We start from the raw sequence: 17,685 nt of genomic DNA on the forward strand, positions 1-17,685 counted from the left end.
TATTTTATTTAATTTTGTGAAGCTCATGTCAGTTACAAATTTTCCTTTGGGAACATTTCTTCTCTGGAACTTGATACTAGCGTTTTTGTGGTCGCATTGACACTTCTACAGAAGTTATATGAAAAGTTAGGACATTGTTATGTCTACTGCTTGTCTGTTTTATTAGTCTATCCCCTCTGGGGTTGTGACTTTCTGTGGCCTTGGACAGTCCTGGGTGCCCTATGTATCAGGCTGGTCCTGATTGGGTATTAGATTCTCTGTCCCTTGAGGCCAATATCAGACACGTGGTGCCAGTTATACCCTGCTGGTCTGGTTTGGGCGCTGTGTGGCTTCCCTGGTTGTTCCCTGGAGTTGCGTTCTTATTTTCATTGCAAGTTATAGGGGCCTTGTGTTCTAGGACGGCAGGCTGGTCCTTGTTAATTGTCTGGTCAGAAGGTATTGTCCTCATTGACCTATCCATGCTTAGCTCCCGGGGTTTCCATGGTTCGGACACTGCTAAGGCATACTCGGTAGGCTCCTGGGTCCTTTTTGAATCAGGTGCTAGAGTTTGTCTCCTTCCCAGAGTGGGTTGGAAGTTTCGAGGATTCCTGGAAATCCATGGTGCCAGCTTCTGTTGGCGTTGTCCTCTTCTTTGAGGCTTCCTTGGGGATTGTCCTCTTTGGGGTTCTATCCCTTGATGACGATACTTCTTCCTTCGGGTCGAGGCTGATGGACCTTTTTGTCCCCTTTCCCTGGGGATGGCCTTACGGTCATCTGTTTCAGGAAGTTTAGAGCCTTTGGCTTCTTTCTACTTCCGAGATTCTTGTTTGCTCCATATTTTGGACTGAAGACTGCGTGGTCTCCATTTTTTCCTGTGTTAGCCTCTGCTTGGGCGTTTTGGGTTTCCACCCGCCGGGTTGGGATGTTCGTTCATCTGTGCATTCCCTCGACTGTAGGGTTTTCCGGGAATATGATCCTAAGAGGATCTTGGAGACTAGCCTTTTTCTTCTCAATCTTGCATTACTCAGGATTGAACTCTTCCCTTAGTCTTTGGACTTAGTGGGTGTTGTCCCTAGTAGCCTTTTGGGTAAACCAGAGTAGCTGTGTGGCTTTTATCATTGCCTAGCACCCCTTTTTTTAGTTGGGAATTTGAATCCCATTATGGGTTTTTTTTTTTTTTTTTTTATGCACTCTGTGTTCTGGAACTTTTTATGTGTGAGTTCAGTGTCCAAGGTGTCTTGTATATGACTGGATTGCATCGCCTGTGGTGCAAGGTCTGCTCCGGATGGAGTAACCAGTTGATTCCTTAGGGGTTATTAGCTTATTTGTCCTTGTTCTTGACTGGACGTTTTGAGGTTCTGTTTCCATATCCTTTTGGACTAGTTCGGGGCGGCCCAGTTTCCCGGTTCCGGAACATCCTCTGCTCCTACGGGCGGATTTTTCTCTCCTTTCTGTGAGGTAGGCTTTTTTTCTACTGTTTTGGCCGGATGGTTCTTCATTCGGTTCTTGACTTTCGAGTCAATCTACAGCTTTCACTCTATCGATGTGCCAGTGAGCTGTTTTTGTTCTTGGTTTTTCATCCCTTTTGGGGGTAGATTCTGTATTCCGCAGTACTCGACTGGTACTTGGAGGTACTCTCTTCCTCTGTGAGGCTGTTCACCCTGCCTTGCATGCATGAGGTCGGAGCGAAGGGCTGGACTTGCTTTTTTCTGTATTTTCAGTAGATGGGGCCGGACAGTTAGCTCTGCATGCTCCTGCACTGAGGCGGAGCTCTGTTACAACCCAAGGGTTGCAGGTCCGAACCCTGGCGAGGTCCTTTTCAGCCTGTGGAGGCTGATAAAATGTGCAGCACCTTGGGTCCCATATGAGTTAACAGCACTTTACAGGTACTACATTCTTAAGGGGTCTCCTTAGCCTTCAGAAGGGGAGCTACGACGGGGTTTTGAAACCTGAGCTCTGTGGGGGGGCTGCCCCTCCCCTTTTTCCCCTCTGCGTGTCTTAGTGGTCGGGGAAATTTTTCTTCCCCTTGTTTTTCGGACATGCCAGTTGCGTGTTACTGGGTCTGGGATCTGTCTGCTCTGTTGATCTTGGACCATGTACGTAGGTCTTGTGAGCCTTACTTAGGTGGTTCTGTCCCTCTTTCCTGCTTTTTGTGGAGTGGAGTAGTTCTGCACACCTTGGTCTTCTTATGGAGACGTTTGTGTGCAGTCTCCTAGCTTTCGCTGGTGGCTTGTGTTCGCCCAAGGATCTCCTGCTGCGCAAAGCCTATGTCTTTCAGTGGTGCATGTCAGATATTCTGATGCTGTTTTCTGTGGCTCCCGGGGACTTTGTCTTCGGTTGCTCTATTAAGTGTACGGGTTGCACTCTGCTAGGGGAAGGAGTCTCCTTCTCCCTTTAAAGTTGCAAGACTTCCTTTAAGCCCTTGGATTCTTTGCAGCATGGGGTTTGGGTTTCTACCTTCCCCTTGCTCTGCTGGATCGGTAGGGTCCTTTTTTTTTAAGGGGACTTTGCCCTGTTTCATCTGGGCTACTCTTGACGTTTCCTTTGGGTTTCTTCATTGCCCTACTTCGTTCTGTTCTGGGGGTCTTTTCGGACTTCCTTATCGGTGTCTTTTTTTTTTTTTTTTTTTCTTCTTCCTTTCTGGCAGAATATGGAAGTTCCCCTTCTGGTTGAGGGTGTTTTTCTTTGCGGGTCCAAGTGTCTGCGGGACTGTGTCTCCTCAGCGGCTTGTTGGCTCAGTTCAAGCCTATGTATTTGGAGCTGTCTCTAGCAAGGGCTTTGCTAGGCTAACTACTGGACAGTTACTTGGACCTTTCCTTTTTCTTCGGCTTCTGATGAAGCTGGGTTTTTTTTTTGTTTTTTTCCGGGAGTTTTCAGGCCTGGTGCCCTCAGAATGGGCAACCTTTTTTTACCATCCCGTCTTAGCATTCATTGTCCTCTATAGCTTGGGTATTGTTTTCCCAAAAGTAATGAATGCAGCTGTGGACTCTTCCCGTTTATGAAGAAAAACCTTAAATTGTGCTTACCTGATTTTTTTTTTTTTTTTATTTTTTTTGGGGGGCGGCAATATTTTTTAAAATTCTTCTGGCACCTTTTTCACCCGGATATTTCTCCTACTGTTCCTTGTTCCCTCTGCAGAATGACTTTGGGATGAGGGAAGTGGGGGAGGTATTTAAGCCTTTGGCTGTGTTGTCTTTGCCTCTGGACTCTTCCCGTCTGAAGAAAAGAAAATTATCAGGTAAGCATAATTTAAGTTTTTGTTCTTGGCCTTGTTGGAGTTGGTTGAGAATAGGTGTTTCCAGCTACTTGCTTATGGATTTAAATTTGGGAGCTCAGACCAATGTGAGACTCATTATTCCTGGGAATTGTCATTCATAAAGACAGAAGAGAAACTTTACAGAAGCTGAATGATACAGGGACAAAGGAATACCCTGTTTACCCTGTGAAGTACCCTATGGGACTTCAGCCATAACTACTCTGTGGGGACTCGTACTTGGCCTTCCCCTGAGGGACACGTGTATTTCCTGCTGCAATCCTCTGTGGTACCCAATACCTGCTTTAGATGTGCTCTCTACTGGATACTGCTGCATTGCCAAGGATTTGACATGCTTGGTAAGCCAGTGGAAGGGTGCTGCGTTAAGGTAAGTGACTTTAAAGAGCACACATAGCCGAGAGGCTATTTGTAAGAACTCTGACACAGGTACAGCATAGCCAGGGGACTTGGCTTTCTCTCCTCTTGACAAACACTTTTTTTTTTTTTCCACCAGGGACTTATCCAGTTAACACTGTTGCCTTTCACAACCTTCTGGTAGCTCTGGGGAAATATTTATGGCACTTTTTTTTTATAAAATAGGTGACTGGCCCTTTAAGAAAACCGCTGACCAGTGCAGTTAGCTGAAGAATAGAAGAAACTCTAGTTAGGCAGGGTAGCATGTTTTTATGAGGGAAAAGTATTTATTATGCTTGGTGCACATTGTATATATTTTTTTTTTTTTTTACATTCAAAATGGCTTTGTTTATAAATACTCTGCCATTACACACTATGGAACAAAATTAATATGTCCCCACTAATATAAATGTTAGCATATTAGAGGGATCATTTTCTGATAACCCTCCCTGTACATACATTGCATATGTTTTACAAAGTTTTTCCAATATGTCGGGTCAATACACTCAGTTATTTACCTCAAATTGAGCACAAACTCAGCCACAGCCTTTTTACTTCCTCTAAGGAATTGTGTACTTCTATGTTGCTCAGGACCTACTCACTTTACCCCTGAGTATAAAAATAGCTGGAAAGGTTATAGCAGCACATTTTGTGGCTATTCTTGTTCTGCTAATGTAAGGGTTCCGATTTGATAACATCCTCTATGCAGGTGTTTTTTTGCAAAGAACTTTAGGCAGCTGTACACCTCAGCACATTCTTATGTGATCTAATGTACCCAATTTACTATAATATATGCAATTATATATTGTACTGAAAATTACATATGATACCACTATCCTTTATTATAACTATCTGCACGATTAATACTTCTTTGTAAGTCAATAAAGCATTGTAATCCCATCATTGCCAAAGGATGTAAACAGATGGTTGTGTGTTATTTCTGGGGGTGGTTTTCTGTTAGTCTGCATTTTATATACGGTTGTACTTTTTATGCTCTTTGAAATATTATTTGCAGTAATGTACGTTATAGGCCAATCTCTAGAAGCTGTTTATTGCATGTTATGCAGCACACATATCTGTAGATATGCAAGACATGTATTATGCTAAAAATCTAACACTCACTCTTCTTGAGAAGATGGGTCCATCTTCTTTCTTCGTCCGGAGTGAAGGCAGAGCGGAGGTTCGGAGCTGTGTTCATGATGCTGGATCCGCGGCGGCATTCCTCTGCACCATGGAGGCTCCACCTTATCCGATGTCCATCGTAGACTGAAGATTGAATGCAAGGTACCGCAATCAATTTGGGTTACCTTGCATTCCTATTGGCTGAAAGGGGCTCCGTTTTGAGCCTATGCATTCCTTAGATATTAAGTTGTTACCTTAAGATATTAATATAGATATTAAGTTTTATTTCTTGTTGCTATTTATTCTGCTCGGAGAGTGTCAGAGCTCTCAGCATTGCAGTAGGAGTCTCCTGTGTTGTGCTGACCCTTAAAGGGATATTATACACTAGATTTTTCTTTGCATTAATGTTTTGAAGATAATCCATTTATGTAGCCCATCTTGGTGTGTTTTTGTAAAAATGTATAGTTTTGCTTATTTTTAAATAACATTGTGCTGATTTTCAGACTCCTAACCAAGCCCTAAAGTTTTAGATGCATACAGACTTCAGACTACTTCTTTTTGTATAATGGGTCTTTTCATATGCAGGGGATGTTCTGCTATCACCCCAATTCAGTGGGTGTCCCAGGCTTATCTCATTAACCGTGCTAAATTAAGAGCTTCTAATTAAGTTTTTAAAAGGTTTTACACTGATTTTCAGATCAGTATACAGGTATACCTCACTTTACAGCGCTTCGCTAATACAGCGCTTTGTGGAGCTGAAGTTCAGCCTCCAAGGATTTTAAAACAGTGCTATAATCATCAGTAAATTGTGAGAAAAGTGACTGGCACCATTGTATTATGCTTAGTTCACTCTGTCTACAGCATTACAGTGCAATCTATGTCTCAGTGCTATAGTCTGGCAAATTTTACTACAGTAATTGTCACTATTTTATTGGTACAGTATTTATTGAATAATAATTGAATACTGTGCTGTGCAAGTGTTAAACTAAATGTAGCACTATTGCACCCTTAATATGTGTTAGTTCAAACATGTTTTCAAGTTTTGGCAAGTGAAAAGAAAGCTAAAACTGCCTTGTTTCACTTTAAGGCGGTTTTCACTTTACAGCGGGGCTCCGGTCCCTAACCTGCTGTATGAGCGGGGTATACCTGTATGTGCATAATAGTAGTGTCTATTACATGCAGTTAAATGAAAATTGGTCTATATACTATTCCTTTTAAATAACTCCCCAGGCACAAGCACAGTTATGTATATGGCCCACATGAACTAACAGTCTCCTGTTGTGAATGGCAAATAAAAGCAAGTGATAAGAGGCTGTCTGTAATGACTTTATAACATTTAAACCTCTAAATTTCTGCCTGTTTTTAAGTTTATTAATATAACCTTGTTGGTTGTACAAAGCTGGGGAATGGGTAGTAAAGGCATTATCTATCTTTTTAAACAATAACGATTTTAGTGTTGACTGTCCCTTTAACTATGTACATTGTGTATTCATTAAGTATACGCAGTCTCTGCTTATTTTGGACATGGATTTACAAGTAGCTAAAGTGTACCTGTTGGTCTATGTGGTGCTTCTCTAGTCAGTAAGGCCACATGACAGGCTAAATATATGTGTATGCTGTTGTATATACATGTATACTACATAATGATGCTTATGTCATGTACAGATTTATTACATTTTGTATAAACTTACTTATAAGTTTATATATTTTAGGATTCAGCTGGAAAAATAGTTTGGATATCCGGACTGATTTTTTTTTGTCCTTAAAGAGATTGAGTGTTCTCTTTTGAAGCAGAGTCCTCCTTATTGATCAGTGGTCCTAGCTCATGTTGCCAAAAATCCTTCAAAGGCTGCAGCCTTAAAGAAAAGATTTGAAGGGTATGGGAATAATTAAAGGGACAGTCTACACCAGATTTTTTATTGTTTAAAAAGATAATCACTTTATTACCCATTCCCTAGTTTTGCACAACCAACAGTTATATAAATACACTTTCTCCAACATAGGTGTGTCCGGTCCACGGCGTCATCCTTACTTGTGGGATATTCTCTTCCCCAACAGGAAATGGCAAAGAGCCCAGCAAAGCTGGTCACATGATCCCTCCTAGGCTCCGCCTACCCCAGTCATTCTCTTTGCCGTTGTACAGGCAACATCTCCACGGAGATGGCTTAGAGTTTTTTAGTGTTTAACTGTAGTTTTTATTATTCAATCAAGAGTTTGTTATTTTGAAATAGTGCTGGTATGTACTATTTACTCAGAAACAGAAAAGAGATGAAGATTTCTGTTTGTATGAGGAAAATGATTTTAGCAACCGTCACTAAAATCCATGGCTGTTCCACACAGGACTGTTGAGAGCAATTAACTTCAGTTGGGGGAACAGTGAGCAGTCTCTTGCTGCTTGAGGTATGACACATTCTAACAAGACGATGTAATGCTGGAAGCTGTCATTTTCCCTATGGGATCCGGTAAGCCATGTTTATTACGATCGTAAATAAGGGCTTCACAAGGGCTTATTAAAACTGTAGACTTTTTTTGGGCTAAATCGATTCATTATTAACACATATTTAGCCTTGAGGAATCATTTTATTTGGGTATTTTGATATAATAATATCGGCAGGCACTGTTTTAGACACCTTATTCTTTAGGGGCTTTCCCAAAGCATAGGCAGAGCCTCATTTTCGCGCCGGTGTTGCGCACTTGTTTTTGAGAGGCATGGCATGCAGTCGCATGTGAGAGGAGCTCTGATACTTAGAAAAGACTTTCTGAAGGCGTCATTTGGTATCGTATTCCCCTTTGGGCTTGGTTGGGTCTCAGCAAAGCAGATACCAGGGACTGTAAAGGGGTTAAAGTTCAAAATGGCTCCGGTTCCGTTATTTTAAGGGTTAAAGCTTCCAAATTTGGTGTGCAATACTTTTAAGGCTTTAAGACACTGTGGTGAAAATTTGGTGAATTTTGAACAATTCCTTCATGTTTTTTCGCAATTGCAGTAATAAAGTGTGTTCAGTTTAAAATTTAAAGTGACAGTAACGGTTTTATTTTAAAACGTTTTTTGTACTTTGTTATCAAGTTTATGCCTGTTTAACATGTCTGAACTACCAGATAGACTGTGTTCTGAATGTGGGGAAGCCAGAATTCCTATTCATTTAAATAAATGTGATTTATGTGACAATGACAATGATGCCCAAGATGATTCCTCAAGTGAGGGGAGTAAGCATGGTACTGCATCATTCCCTCCTTCGTCTACACGAGTCTTGCCCACTCAGGAGGCCCCTAGTACATCTAGCGCGCCAATACTCCTTACTATGCAACAATTAACGGCTGTAATGGATAATTCTGTCAAAAACATTTTAGCCAAAATGAACACTTATCAGCGTAAGCGCGACTGCTCTGTTTTAGATACTGAAGAGCATGACGACGCTGATAATAATGTTTCTGAAGGGCCCCTAACCTAGTCTGATGGGGCCAGGGAGGTTTTGTCTGAGGGAGAAATTACTGATTCAGGGAACATTTCTCAACATGCTGAACCTGATGTGATTACATTTAAATTTAAGTTGGAACATCTCCGCATTCTGCTTAAGGAGGTATTATCCACTCTGGATGATTGTGACAAGTTGGTCATCCCAGAGAAACTATGTAAAATGGACAAGTTCCTAGAGGTGCCGGGGCTCCCAGAAGCTTTTCCTATACCCAAGCGGGTGGCGGACATTGTTAATAAAGAATGGGAAAGGCCCGGTATTCCTTTCGTCCCTCCCCCCATATTTAAAAGATTGTTTCCTATGGTCGACCCCAGAAAGGACTTATGGCAGACAGTCCCCAAGGTCGAGGGAGCGGTTTCCACTTTAAACAAACGCACCACTATACCCATAGAGGATAATTGTGCTTTCAAAGATCCTATGGATAAAAAATTAGAAGGTTTGCTTAAAAAGATGTTTGTTCAGCAGGGTTACCTTCTACAACCAATTTCATGCGTTGTCCCTGTCGCTACAGCCGCATGTTTCTGGTTCGATGAGCTGATAAAGGCGGTCGATAGTGATTCTCCTCCTTATGAGGAGATTATGGACAGAATCAATGCTCTCAAATTGGCTAATTCTTTTACCCTAGACGCCACTTTGCAATTGGCTAGGTTAGCGGCTAAGAATTCTGGGTTTGCTATTGTGGCGCGCAGAGCGCTTTGGTTGAAATCTTGGTCGGCTGATGCGTCTTCCAAGAACAAGCTACTTAACATTCCTTTCAAGGGGAAAACGCTGTTTGGCCCTGACTTGAAAGAGATTATCTCTGATATCACTGGGGGTAAGGGCCACGCCCTTCCTCAGGATCGGCCTTTCAAGGCAAAAAATAAACCTAATTTTCGTCCCTTTCGTAGAAACGGACCAGCCCAAAGTGCTACGTCCTCTAAGCAAGAGGGTAATACTTCTCAAGCCAAGCCAGCTTGGAGACCAATGCAAGGCTGGAACAAGGGAAAGCAGGCCAAGAAACCTGCCACTGCTACCAAGACAGCATGAAATGTTGGCCCCCGATCCGGGACCGGATCTGGTGGGGGGCAGACTCTCTCTCTTCGCTCAGGCTTGGGCAAGAGATGTTCTGGATCCTTGGGCGCTAGAAATAGTCTCCCAAGGTTATCTTCTGGAATTCAAGGGGCTTCCCCCAAGGGGGAGGTTCCACAGGTCTCAGTTGTCTTCAGACCACATAAAAAGACAGGCATTCTTACATTGTGTAGAAGACCTGTTAAAAATGGGAGTGATTCATCCTGTTCCATTAAGAGAACAAGGGATGGGGTTCTACTCCAATCTGTTCGTAGTTCCCAAAAAAGAGGGAACGTTCAGACCAATCTTAGATCTCAAGATCTTAAACAAGTTTCTCAGGGTTCCATCGTTCAAGATGGAAACCATTCGAACTATTCTTCCTTCCATCCAGGAAGGTCAATTCATGACCACGGTGGATTTAAAGGATGCGTATCTACATATTCCTATCCACAAGGAACATCATTGGTTCCTAAGGTTCGCATTCCTGGACAAGCATTACCAGTTCGTGGCGCTTCCTTTCGGATTAGCCACTGCTCCAAGGATTTTCACAAAGGTACTAGGGTCCCTTCTAGCTGTGCTAAGACCAAGGGGCATTGCTGTAGTACCTTATTTGGACGACATTCTGATTCAAGCGTCGTCCCTTCCTCAAGCAAAGGCTCACACGGACATAGTCCTGGCCTTTCTCAGATCTCACGGATGGAAAGTGAACGTGGAAAAGAGTTCTCTATCTCCGTCAACAAGGGTTCCCTTCTTGGGAACAATAATAGACTCCTTAGAAATGAGGATATTTCTGACAGAGGCCAGAAAAACAAAGCTTCTAGACTCTTGTCGGATACTTCATTCCGTTCCTCTTCCTTCCATAGCTCAGTGCATGGAAGTGATCGGGTTGATGTAGCGGCAATGGACATAGTTCCTTTTGCGCGCATTCATCTAAGACCATTACAACTGTGCATGCTCAGTCAGTGGAATGGGGATTATACAGACTTGTCTCCGAAGATACAAGTAAATCAGAGGACCAGAGACTCACTCCGTTGGTGGCTGTCCCTGGACAACCTGTCACAAGGGATGACATTCCGCAGACCAGAGTGGGTCATTGTCACGACCGACGCCAGTCTGATGGGCTGGGGCGCGGTCTGGGGATCCCTGAAAGCTCAGGGTCTTTGGTCTCGGGAAGAATCTCTTCTACCGATAAATATTCTGGAACTGAGAGCGATATTCAATGCTCTCAAGGCTTGGCCTCAGCTAGCGAGGGCCAAGTTCATACGGTTTCAATCAGACAACATGACAACTGTTGCGTACATCAACCATCAGGGGGGAACAAGGAGTTCCCTAGCGATGGAAGAAGTGACCAAAATCATTCTATGGGCGGAGTCTCACTCCTGCCACCTGTCCGCTATCCACATCCCAGGAGTGGAAAATTGGGAAGCGGATTTTCTGAGTCGTCAGACATTGCATCCGGGGGAGTGGGAACTCCATCTGGAAATCTTTGCCCAAGTCACTCAGCTGTGGGGCATTCCAGACATGGATCTGATGGCCTCTCGTCAGAACTTCAAAGTTCCTTGCTACGGGTCCAGATCCAGGGATCCCAAGGCGGCTCTAGTGGATGCACTAGTAGCACCTTGGACCTTCAAACTAGCTTATGTGTTCCCGCCGTTTCCTCTCATCCCCAGGCTGGTAGCCAGGATCAATCAGGAGAGGGCGTCGGTGATCTTGATAGCTCCTGCGTGGCCACGCAGGACTTGGTATGCAGATCTGGTGAATATGTCATCGGCTCCACCTTGGAAGCTACCTTTGAGACGAGACCTTCTTGTTCAGGGTCCGTTCGAACATCCGAACCTGGTTTCACTCCAGCTGACTGCTTGGAGATTGAACGCTTGATCTTATCGAAGCGAGGGTTCTCAGATTCTGTTATCGATACTCTTGTTCAGGCCAGAAAGCCTGTAACTAGAAAGATTTACCACAAAATTTGGAAAAAATATATCTGTTGGTGTGAATCTAAAGGATTCCCTTGGGACAAGGTTAAGATTCCTAAGATTCTATCCTTCCTTCAAGAAGGATTGGAAAAAGGATTATCTGCAAGTTCCCTGAAGGGACAGATTTCTGCCTTGTCTGTGTTACTTCACAAAAAGCTGGCAGCTGTGCCAGATGTTCAAGCCTTTGTTCAGGCTCTGGTTAGAATTAAGCCTGTTTACAAACCTTTGACTCCTCCTTGGAGTCTCAATTTAGTTCTTTCAGTTCTTCAGGGGGTTCCGTTTGAACCCTTACATTCCGTTGATATTAAGTTATTATCTTGGAAAGTTTTGTTTTTAGTTGCAATTTCTTCTGCTAGAAGAGTTTCAGAATTATCTGCTCTGCAGTGTTCTCCTCCTTATCTGGTGTTCCATGCAGATAAGGTGGTTTTACGTACTAAACCTGGTTTTCTTCCAAAAGTTGTTTCTAACAAAAACATTAACCAGGAGATTATCGTACCTTCTCTGTGTCCGAAACCAGTTTCAAAGAAGGAACGTTTGTTGCACAATTTGGATGTTGTTCGCGCTCTAAAATTCTATTTAGAAGCTACAAAGGATTTTAGACAAACATCTTCCTTGTTTGTTGTTTGTTCCGGTAAAAGGAGAGGTCAAAAAGCAACTTCTACCTCTCTCTCTTTTTGGATTAAAAGCATCATCAGATTGGCTTACGAGACTGCCGGACGGCAGCCTCCCGAAAGAATCACAGCTCATTCCACTAGGGCTGTGGCTTCCACATGGGCCTTCAAGAACGAGGCTTCTGTTGATCAGATATGTAGGGCAGCGACTTGGTCTTCACTGCACACTTTTACCAAATTTTACAAGTTTGATACTTTTGCTTCTTCTGAGGCTATTTTTGGGAGAAAGGTTTTGCAAACCGTGGTGCCTTCCATTTAGGTGACCTGATTTGTTCCCTCCCTTCATCCGTGTCCTAAAGCTTTGGTATTGGTTCCCACAAGTAAGGATGACGCCGTGGACCGGACACACCTATGTTGGAGAAAACAGAATTTATGTTTACCTGATAAATTACTTTCTCCAACGGTGTGTCCGGTCCACGGCCCGCCCTGGTTTTTTTAATCAGGTCTGATGAATTATTTTCTTTAACTACAGTCACCACGGTACCATATGGTTTCTCCTATGCAAATATTCCTCCTTAACGTCGGTCGAATGACTGGGGTAGGCGGAGCCTAGGAGGGATCATGTGACCAGCTTTGCTGGGCTCTTTGCCATTTCCTGTTGGGGAAGAGAATATCCCACAAGTAAGGATGACGCCGTGGACCGGACACACCGTTGGAGAAAGTAATTTATCAGGTAAACATAAATTCTGTTTTTTACCTCTGATTATCTTGTATCTATGCCTCTGCAAACTGCCCCCTTTTTTCAGTTCTTTTGACAGACATCCATTTTAGCCAATCAGAGCTGGCTCACTGGAACTCCACGTGCATGAGTACAGTGTTATCTATATGACACCCATGAACTAACACCCTCTAGTGGTGAAAAACTGTCAAACTGCCCTGAGAGAAGAGGCGGCCTTCAAGGGCGTAGAAATTGAAAGCTAATCCTAGGAGAACAAAGCAAAATGGGTGATAAAAGTAAATTGGAAAATTGTTTAAAATTACATTCTCTATCCGAGTAATGAGTTTTATTTTGGACTAGACTGTCCCTTTTAATCTGTGGTTTTTACTCTAATCTGTTCATTGTCCAAAGGGACTTTATAGCCCTGTCCTAGATTTAACATCCATGAACATATTTGTCAGGGCACCCGCTATTTTACCCTTAATCCAAAAGGGTCAGTTTATGGCTACTATAGACATCAAGGATGCATATGTGCGCATCCCTATACACAGGGATCACTTTCAGTTCAGGTCTGTTTTTTTTTGTTTGTTTTTTTGATACTTGGGACATCCTTCCTTTGTCAGTCTTGCTCTATTGTGCTGATGGACATCAGGCTATGGGGTGGTCTGGGTTTCTCGAAGAGCGCAAGGAGTTTGGTGTCCTCTAAAGGCAATGTTATCAATCAACATTCTGCAACTTCAAGTGATTCTTTGGGGTCTTCAACCCCTTTCAAGTCAGCCAATATCACAATGGGGACCTACATAAATCATCAAGGGGGGTACTCGCAGTCCACTGGCCATGCAGGAAGTGTCTCGGACTCTGTATTAGGCAGACATGCTGGGAGGTGGATCATCTCAGCAGTCAATTGGTCCATTCAAGAGAGAGGTCTCTCTATTAGGACATTTTTGATTTTTTCCTTATAAAATGGGGCTTACAGGACATAGATCTGGTGGCCTCTCTTAAATCACAAGCTTCCTAGGTATTGTGCAAAATCAAAAGGTCTAAAGGCTCACATTAGACACCTTGATATGTTTATGGGAGTTCCATCTAGCATACCAGTTTCCTCTACAGACCCTGCTTTGTCTTTCCTACCTATGTTTCCTATTCTCTATTCGACTATGTGCTAAACCGGGAGGTGGGAGGGAGGGATTTAAAGCTCCGATATTGGTTCTTGGCCTCCTCCCAGTGGTGGGAAATATATCCCATATGTTATGGAGGACTTTGAACCATCATTCCGAACAAAAATAATTTATTAGGTAGGCATTCATTTTGTTTTTCCAATCAGTTCTTGCCTGCAAATATAAAAATGCTCCCCACAACAGGCCAGATCCCTTAGTCATCAGATTGGACTGAATATTTAGTGACAACAGACTTTGTAGTCCTTCATTAACTATTTTAACTGTTTGCATTCAGAAGATCATAGTTTCTATGTTTATATCTGGATATATTTCTTATATTCTTTAACCATAAAATATTTTATGTCCCCCTTAGAGACTACACCATCTAAGAAGTTGGTTGGTGACATTGGTATGTTTGCTATTTTTTTTATTAATTATATGCTTATGGTCATAAATAATTATATAAAATGTAACTGATTTCTTGTTTGTTTTTGCGTTTTAAAGCCAACTGTTTGATGTGACACTTTATATATAATAAAAAAATCGTGGCTTCTTCCCTTTAAAATGGTGTGTCTAGGTCAGACTGGGGGGGGTTGAAGGAGACTTTTTATTTAATTGTTTAATAATTAAACTACTAAAGCTCAGCACTTGTGTATGTAATAAATGGTGCACTTCTTCACTAATATCCTCCAATAGATGAGTACCTCCAGATAGAAGCAGTTGTGACTAAAACAGGCCTCAGGTGAGCACAATACTAATTTGTTGGCGTGTTGGATCATATTTGTAAACCGTGTGAGCTTAGATTTAAGCATTCAAACAATTATTTCATGTATTCTTCTTCTTCTTCTCTTTTTTTTTTTTTTTTTTTTTTTTAATGTCCCAAATGACACACAACCACATTTTGGGCCTCAGCCCTTAATCTGAAACCTTTATTTTGTGTTTGGGACTTCAATAAACAAGACAATTTCATGAAATAAGATGTTGTATGACTGCTTCTGTCTGTCGTTTTTAATTATATTTCTTCCACACACAAATTAGGGTAGTGCTCATCTAAGGTCTATTTTAGTCACCACTTTTTTACTTTCATTATTCAGATAACAAAAAAGGAGGGGGGGGAAGTATACCAATCTAGAAGAGTAAATAATTTGTTGTGCACAGTTAAGAAGTTTTGCTTGGTTTTCAGGTCCTACTAAGCCTCCAACGAATCCAGCACCCAAACCAAATCCAGATGGAGGTAAGATATGTAAATTAAAAATAGTGTGAGCAGGTAATTTAAGGCTATTTTTGAAATTTATAAAAGGAACATAATGTTGAATTTTAAAAGCATTAAAGTGTATTTACATTTCAGATTTAAATGGATATTGTAAACTGGATATTTCTTTGCATAAATCTTTTGTAGATTCATTTACATAGCTAATCTGGGAGTGTTTTTGTAACTGTATAGTTTTGCTTATTTTTTTAATAACGGTGCTGATTTTCTGACTAACCAAGCCCCAAAGTATTAGATGTAGACAGAAGATTCCCTCTTGCTACTGTTTGTATGAAGAGGGCGGGGGGGGGGGGGGGGTCTGTTCTTCCTGCTTTCTCTGCTGTTTCAGATTCTAAATGAGCATTTGTTTTATTTTATACTTTATTTCCGTATATCCGTATCTGTGCATATTATTCTTTATAGTAGTGTCTATTACATGCAGTTATATGAACATTAGTGTATACTGTCCCTTTTAATTAGAATAAAAATTAACACATCCATATAGCCATTGCTCCTAAAAAAAAAATATTTTTGGAATATTTTACATACAATACACAAGCTTTTGTCTGGTTCTTAAATTATCTGGTTGGCCCCTCTGTATTTTTCATCACTTCAAATCCTTGTATAAATTGCAAATAGATATAATCATTATTTCTTTCATGTAATTAGCAAGAGTCCATGAGCTAGTGACGTATGGGATATACATTCCTACCAGGAGGGGCAAAGTTTCTCAAACCTCAAAATGCCTATAAATACACCCCTCACCACACCCACAAATCAGTTTTACAAACTTTGCCTCCCGTGGAGGTGGTGAAGTAAGTTTGTGCTAGATTCTACGTTGATATGCGCTCTGCTCTTGGAGCCCGGTTTTCCTCTCAGTGTGCAGTGAATGTCAGAGGGATGTGAAGAGAGTATTGCCTATTTGAATTCAATGATCTCCTTCTACGGGGTCTATTTCATAGGTTCTCGGTTATCGGTCGTAGAGATTCATCTCTTACCTCCCTTTTCAGATCGACGATATACTCTTATATATACCATTACCTCTACTGATTTTCGTTTCAGTACTGGTTTGGCTTTCTACTACATGTAGATGAGTGTCCTGGGGTAAGTAAGTCTTATTTTCTGTGACACTCTAAGCTATGGTTGGGCACTTTTATATAAAGTTCTAAATATATGTGTTCAAACATTTATTTGCCTTGACTCAGGATGTTCAACGTTCCTTATTTCAGACAGTCAGTTTCATATTTGGGATAATGCATATGAATAATTCAATTTTTTCTTACCTTAAAATTTGACTTTTTTTCCTGTGGGCTGTTAGGCTCGCGGGGGCTGAAAATGCTTCATTTTATTGCGTCATTCTTGGCGTGGACTTTCTTGGCGCAAAAATTCTTGTCATTTCCGGCGTCATACGTGTCGCCGGAAGTTGCGTCATTTTTTTGACGTTTTTGCGCCAAAAAATGTCGGCGTTACCGGATTTGGCGCCAAAAGCATTTAGGCGCCAAATAATGTGGGCGGCTTTTTTGGCGCTAAAAAATTAGAGCGTCGTTTTCTCCACAATATTTAAGTCTCATTATTTATTGCTTCTGGTTGCTAGAAGCTTGTTCATTGGCATTTTTTTTCCCATTCCTGAAACTGTCATTTAAGGAATTTGATCAATTTTGCTTTATATGTTGTTTTTTCTATTACATATTGCAAGATGTCTCAGATGGACTCTGAATCAGAAGCCACTTCTGGAAAAACGCTTAACTGAGTTTCAGTTCTACCAAAGCTAAGTTCATTTATTTTAATGTTATAAATGTTTATCTTTAGCTATGGTTTGTAATAAGTTATTTTGTTATACTTTTACATGCGGAATCCATTAGTATTTATGCTTTATATATTTTCTTTTCTTATAAGAAATATTTTTCTGATTCTATGTTAAAGGCTTTGTCTGACTTTGTGCCTTCTAATAAAATTTTTAGGTCTTTTTCACTTCTTTTTTAATTATTGAAGTTTCAAATGACCAACAACATACTGATTTATCCTTCTCTGATGATGTTTTTTTCTCTTTCAGAAATTTTCTTCATCAGATATTGACACTAACAAATCTACTTTTTTATTATTTTTCTATTATTAAAGTACATTTGTTCTTTGTTGAAAAGGTGTTGATTATTTTGGATATTAAGGTAACTAGTTCTTTAAGACTAGCTGACATTATTTCTGCCTATTTATTTCTTCTGTGTTTTCAGAGGTTTTCTTTCCAAATTCCCTATACTAGGGAATGGAATAGGCTGAGAATTTTCTTTTATTCCTTCTTCAAAGGTTTTAAACTATATTCTTTGCCAGCAGTTAAACTCAATTTGGAGGGTCTTCCAATTTATTGGGGCTATCTCTAATTCTACTAATTATGCTATTGTTTCTATAGCAAAATAGTATTTATTTCTTCTGTTAAGTGTGATCAGTCCACGGGTCATCATTACTTCTGGGATATTACTCCTCCCCAACAGGAAGTGCAAGAGGATTCACCCAGCAGAGCTGCATATAGCTCCTCCCCTCTACGTCACTCCCAGTCATTCTCTTGCACCCAACGACTAGATAGGATGTGTGAGAGGACTATGGTGATTATACTTAGTTTTATATCTTCAATCAAAAGTTTGTTATTTTAAAATAGCACCGGAGTGTGTTATTACCTCTCTGGCAGAGTTTGAAG

The 17,685-nt window shown here is 41.2% G+C and overlaps 1 protein-coding gene across 1 annotated transcript in view; it reads left to right on the forward strand.

The window, feature by feature from the left end:
* LOC128653249 (CD99 antigen) overlaps positions 1-17,685 on the forward strand; it is a 200,299-nt gene that overhangs the window by 76,691 nt on the left and 105,923 nt on the right. The window contains exons 3-4 of the mRNA XM_053706437.1: positions 14,121-14,156; positions 14,931-14,981. Coding sequence (XP_053562412.1) covers positions 14,121-14,156; positions 14,931-14,981 — 87 coding nt within the window. The remainder of the gene's footprint in view (positions 1-14,120; positions 14,157-14,930; positions 14,982-17,685) is intronic.

Source organism: Bombina bombina, chromosome 3 (genome assembly GCF_027579735.1).
Source record: "Bombina bombina isolate aBomBom1 chromosome 3, aBomBom1.pri, whole genome shotgun sequence".
NCBI lineage: Eukaryota > Metazoa > Chordata > Amphibia > Anura > Bombinatoridae > Bombina > Bombina bombina.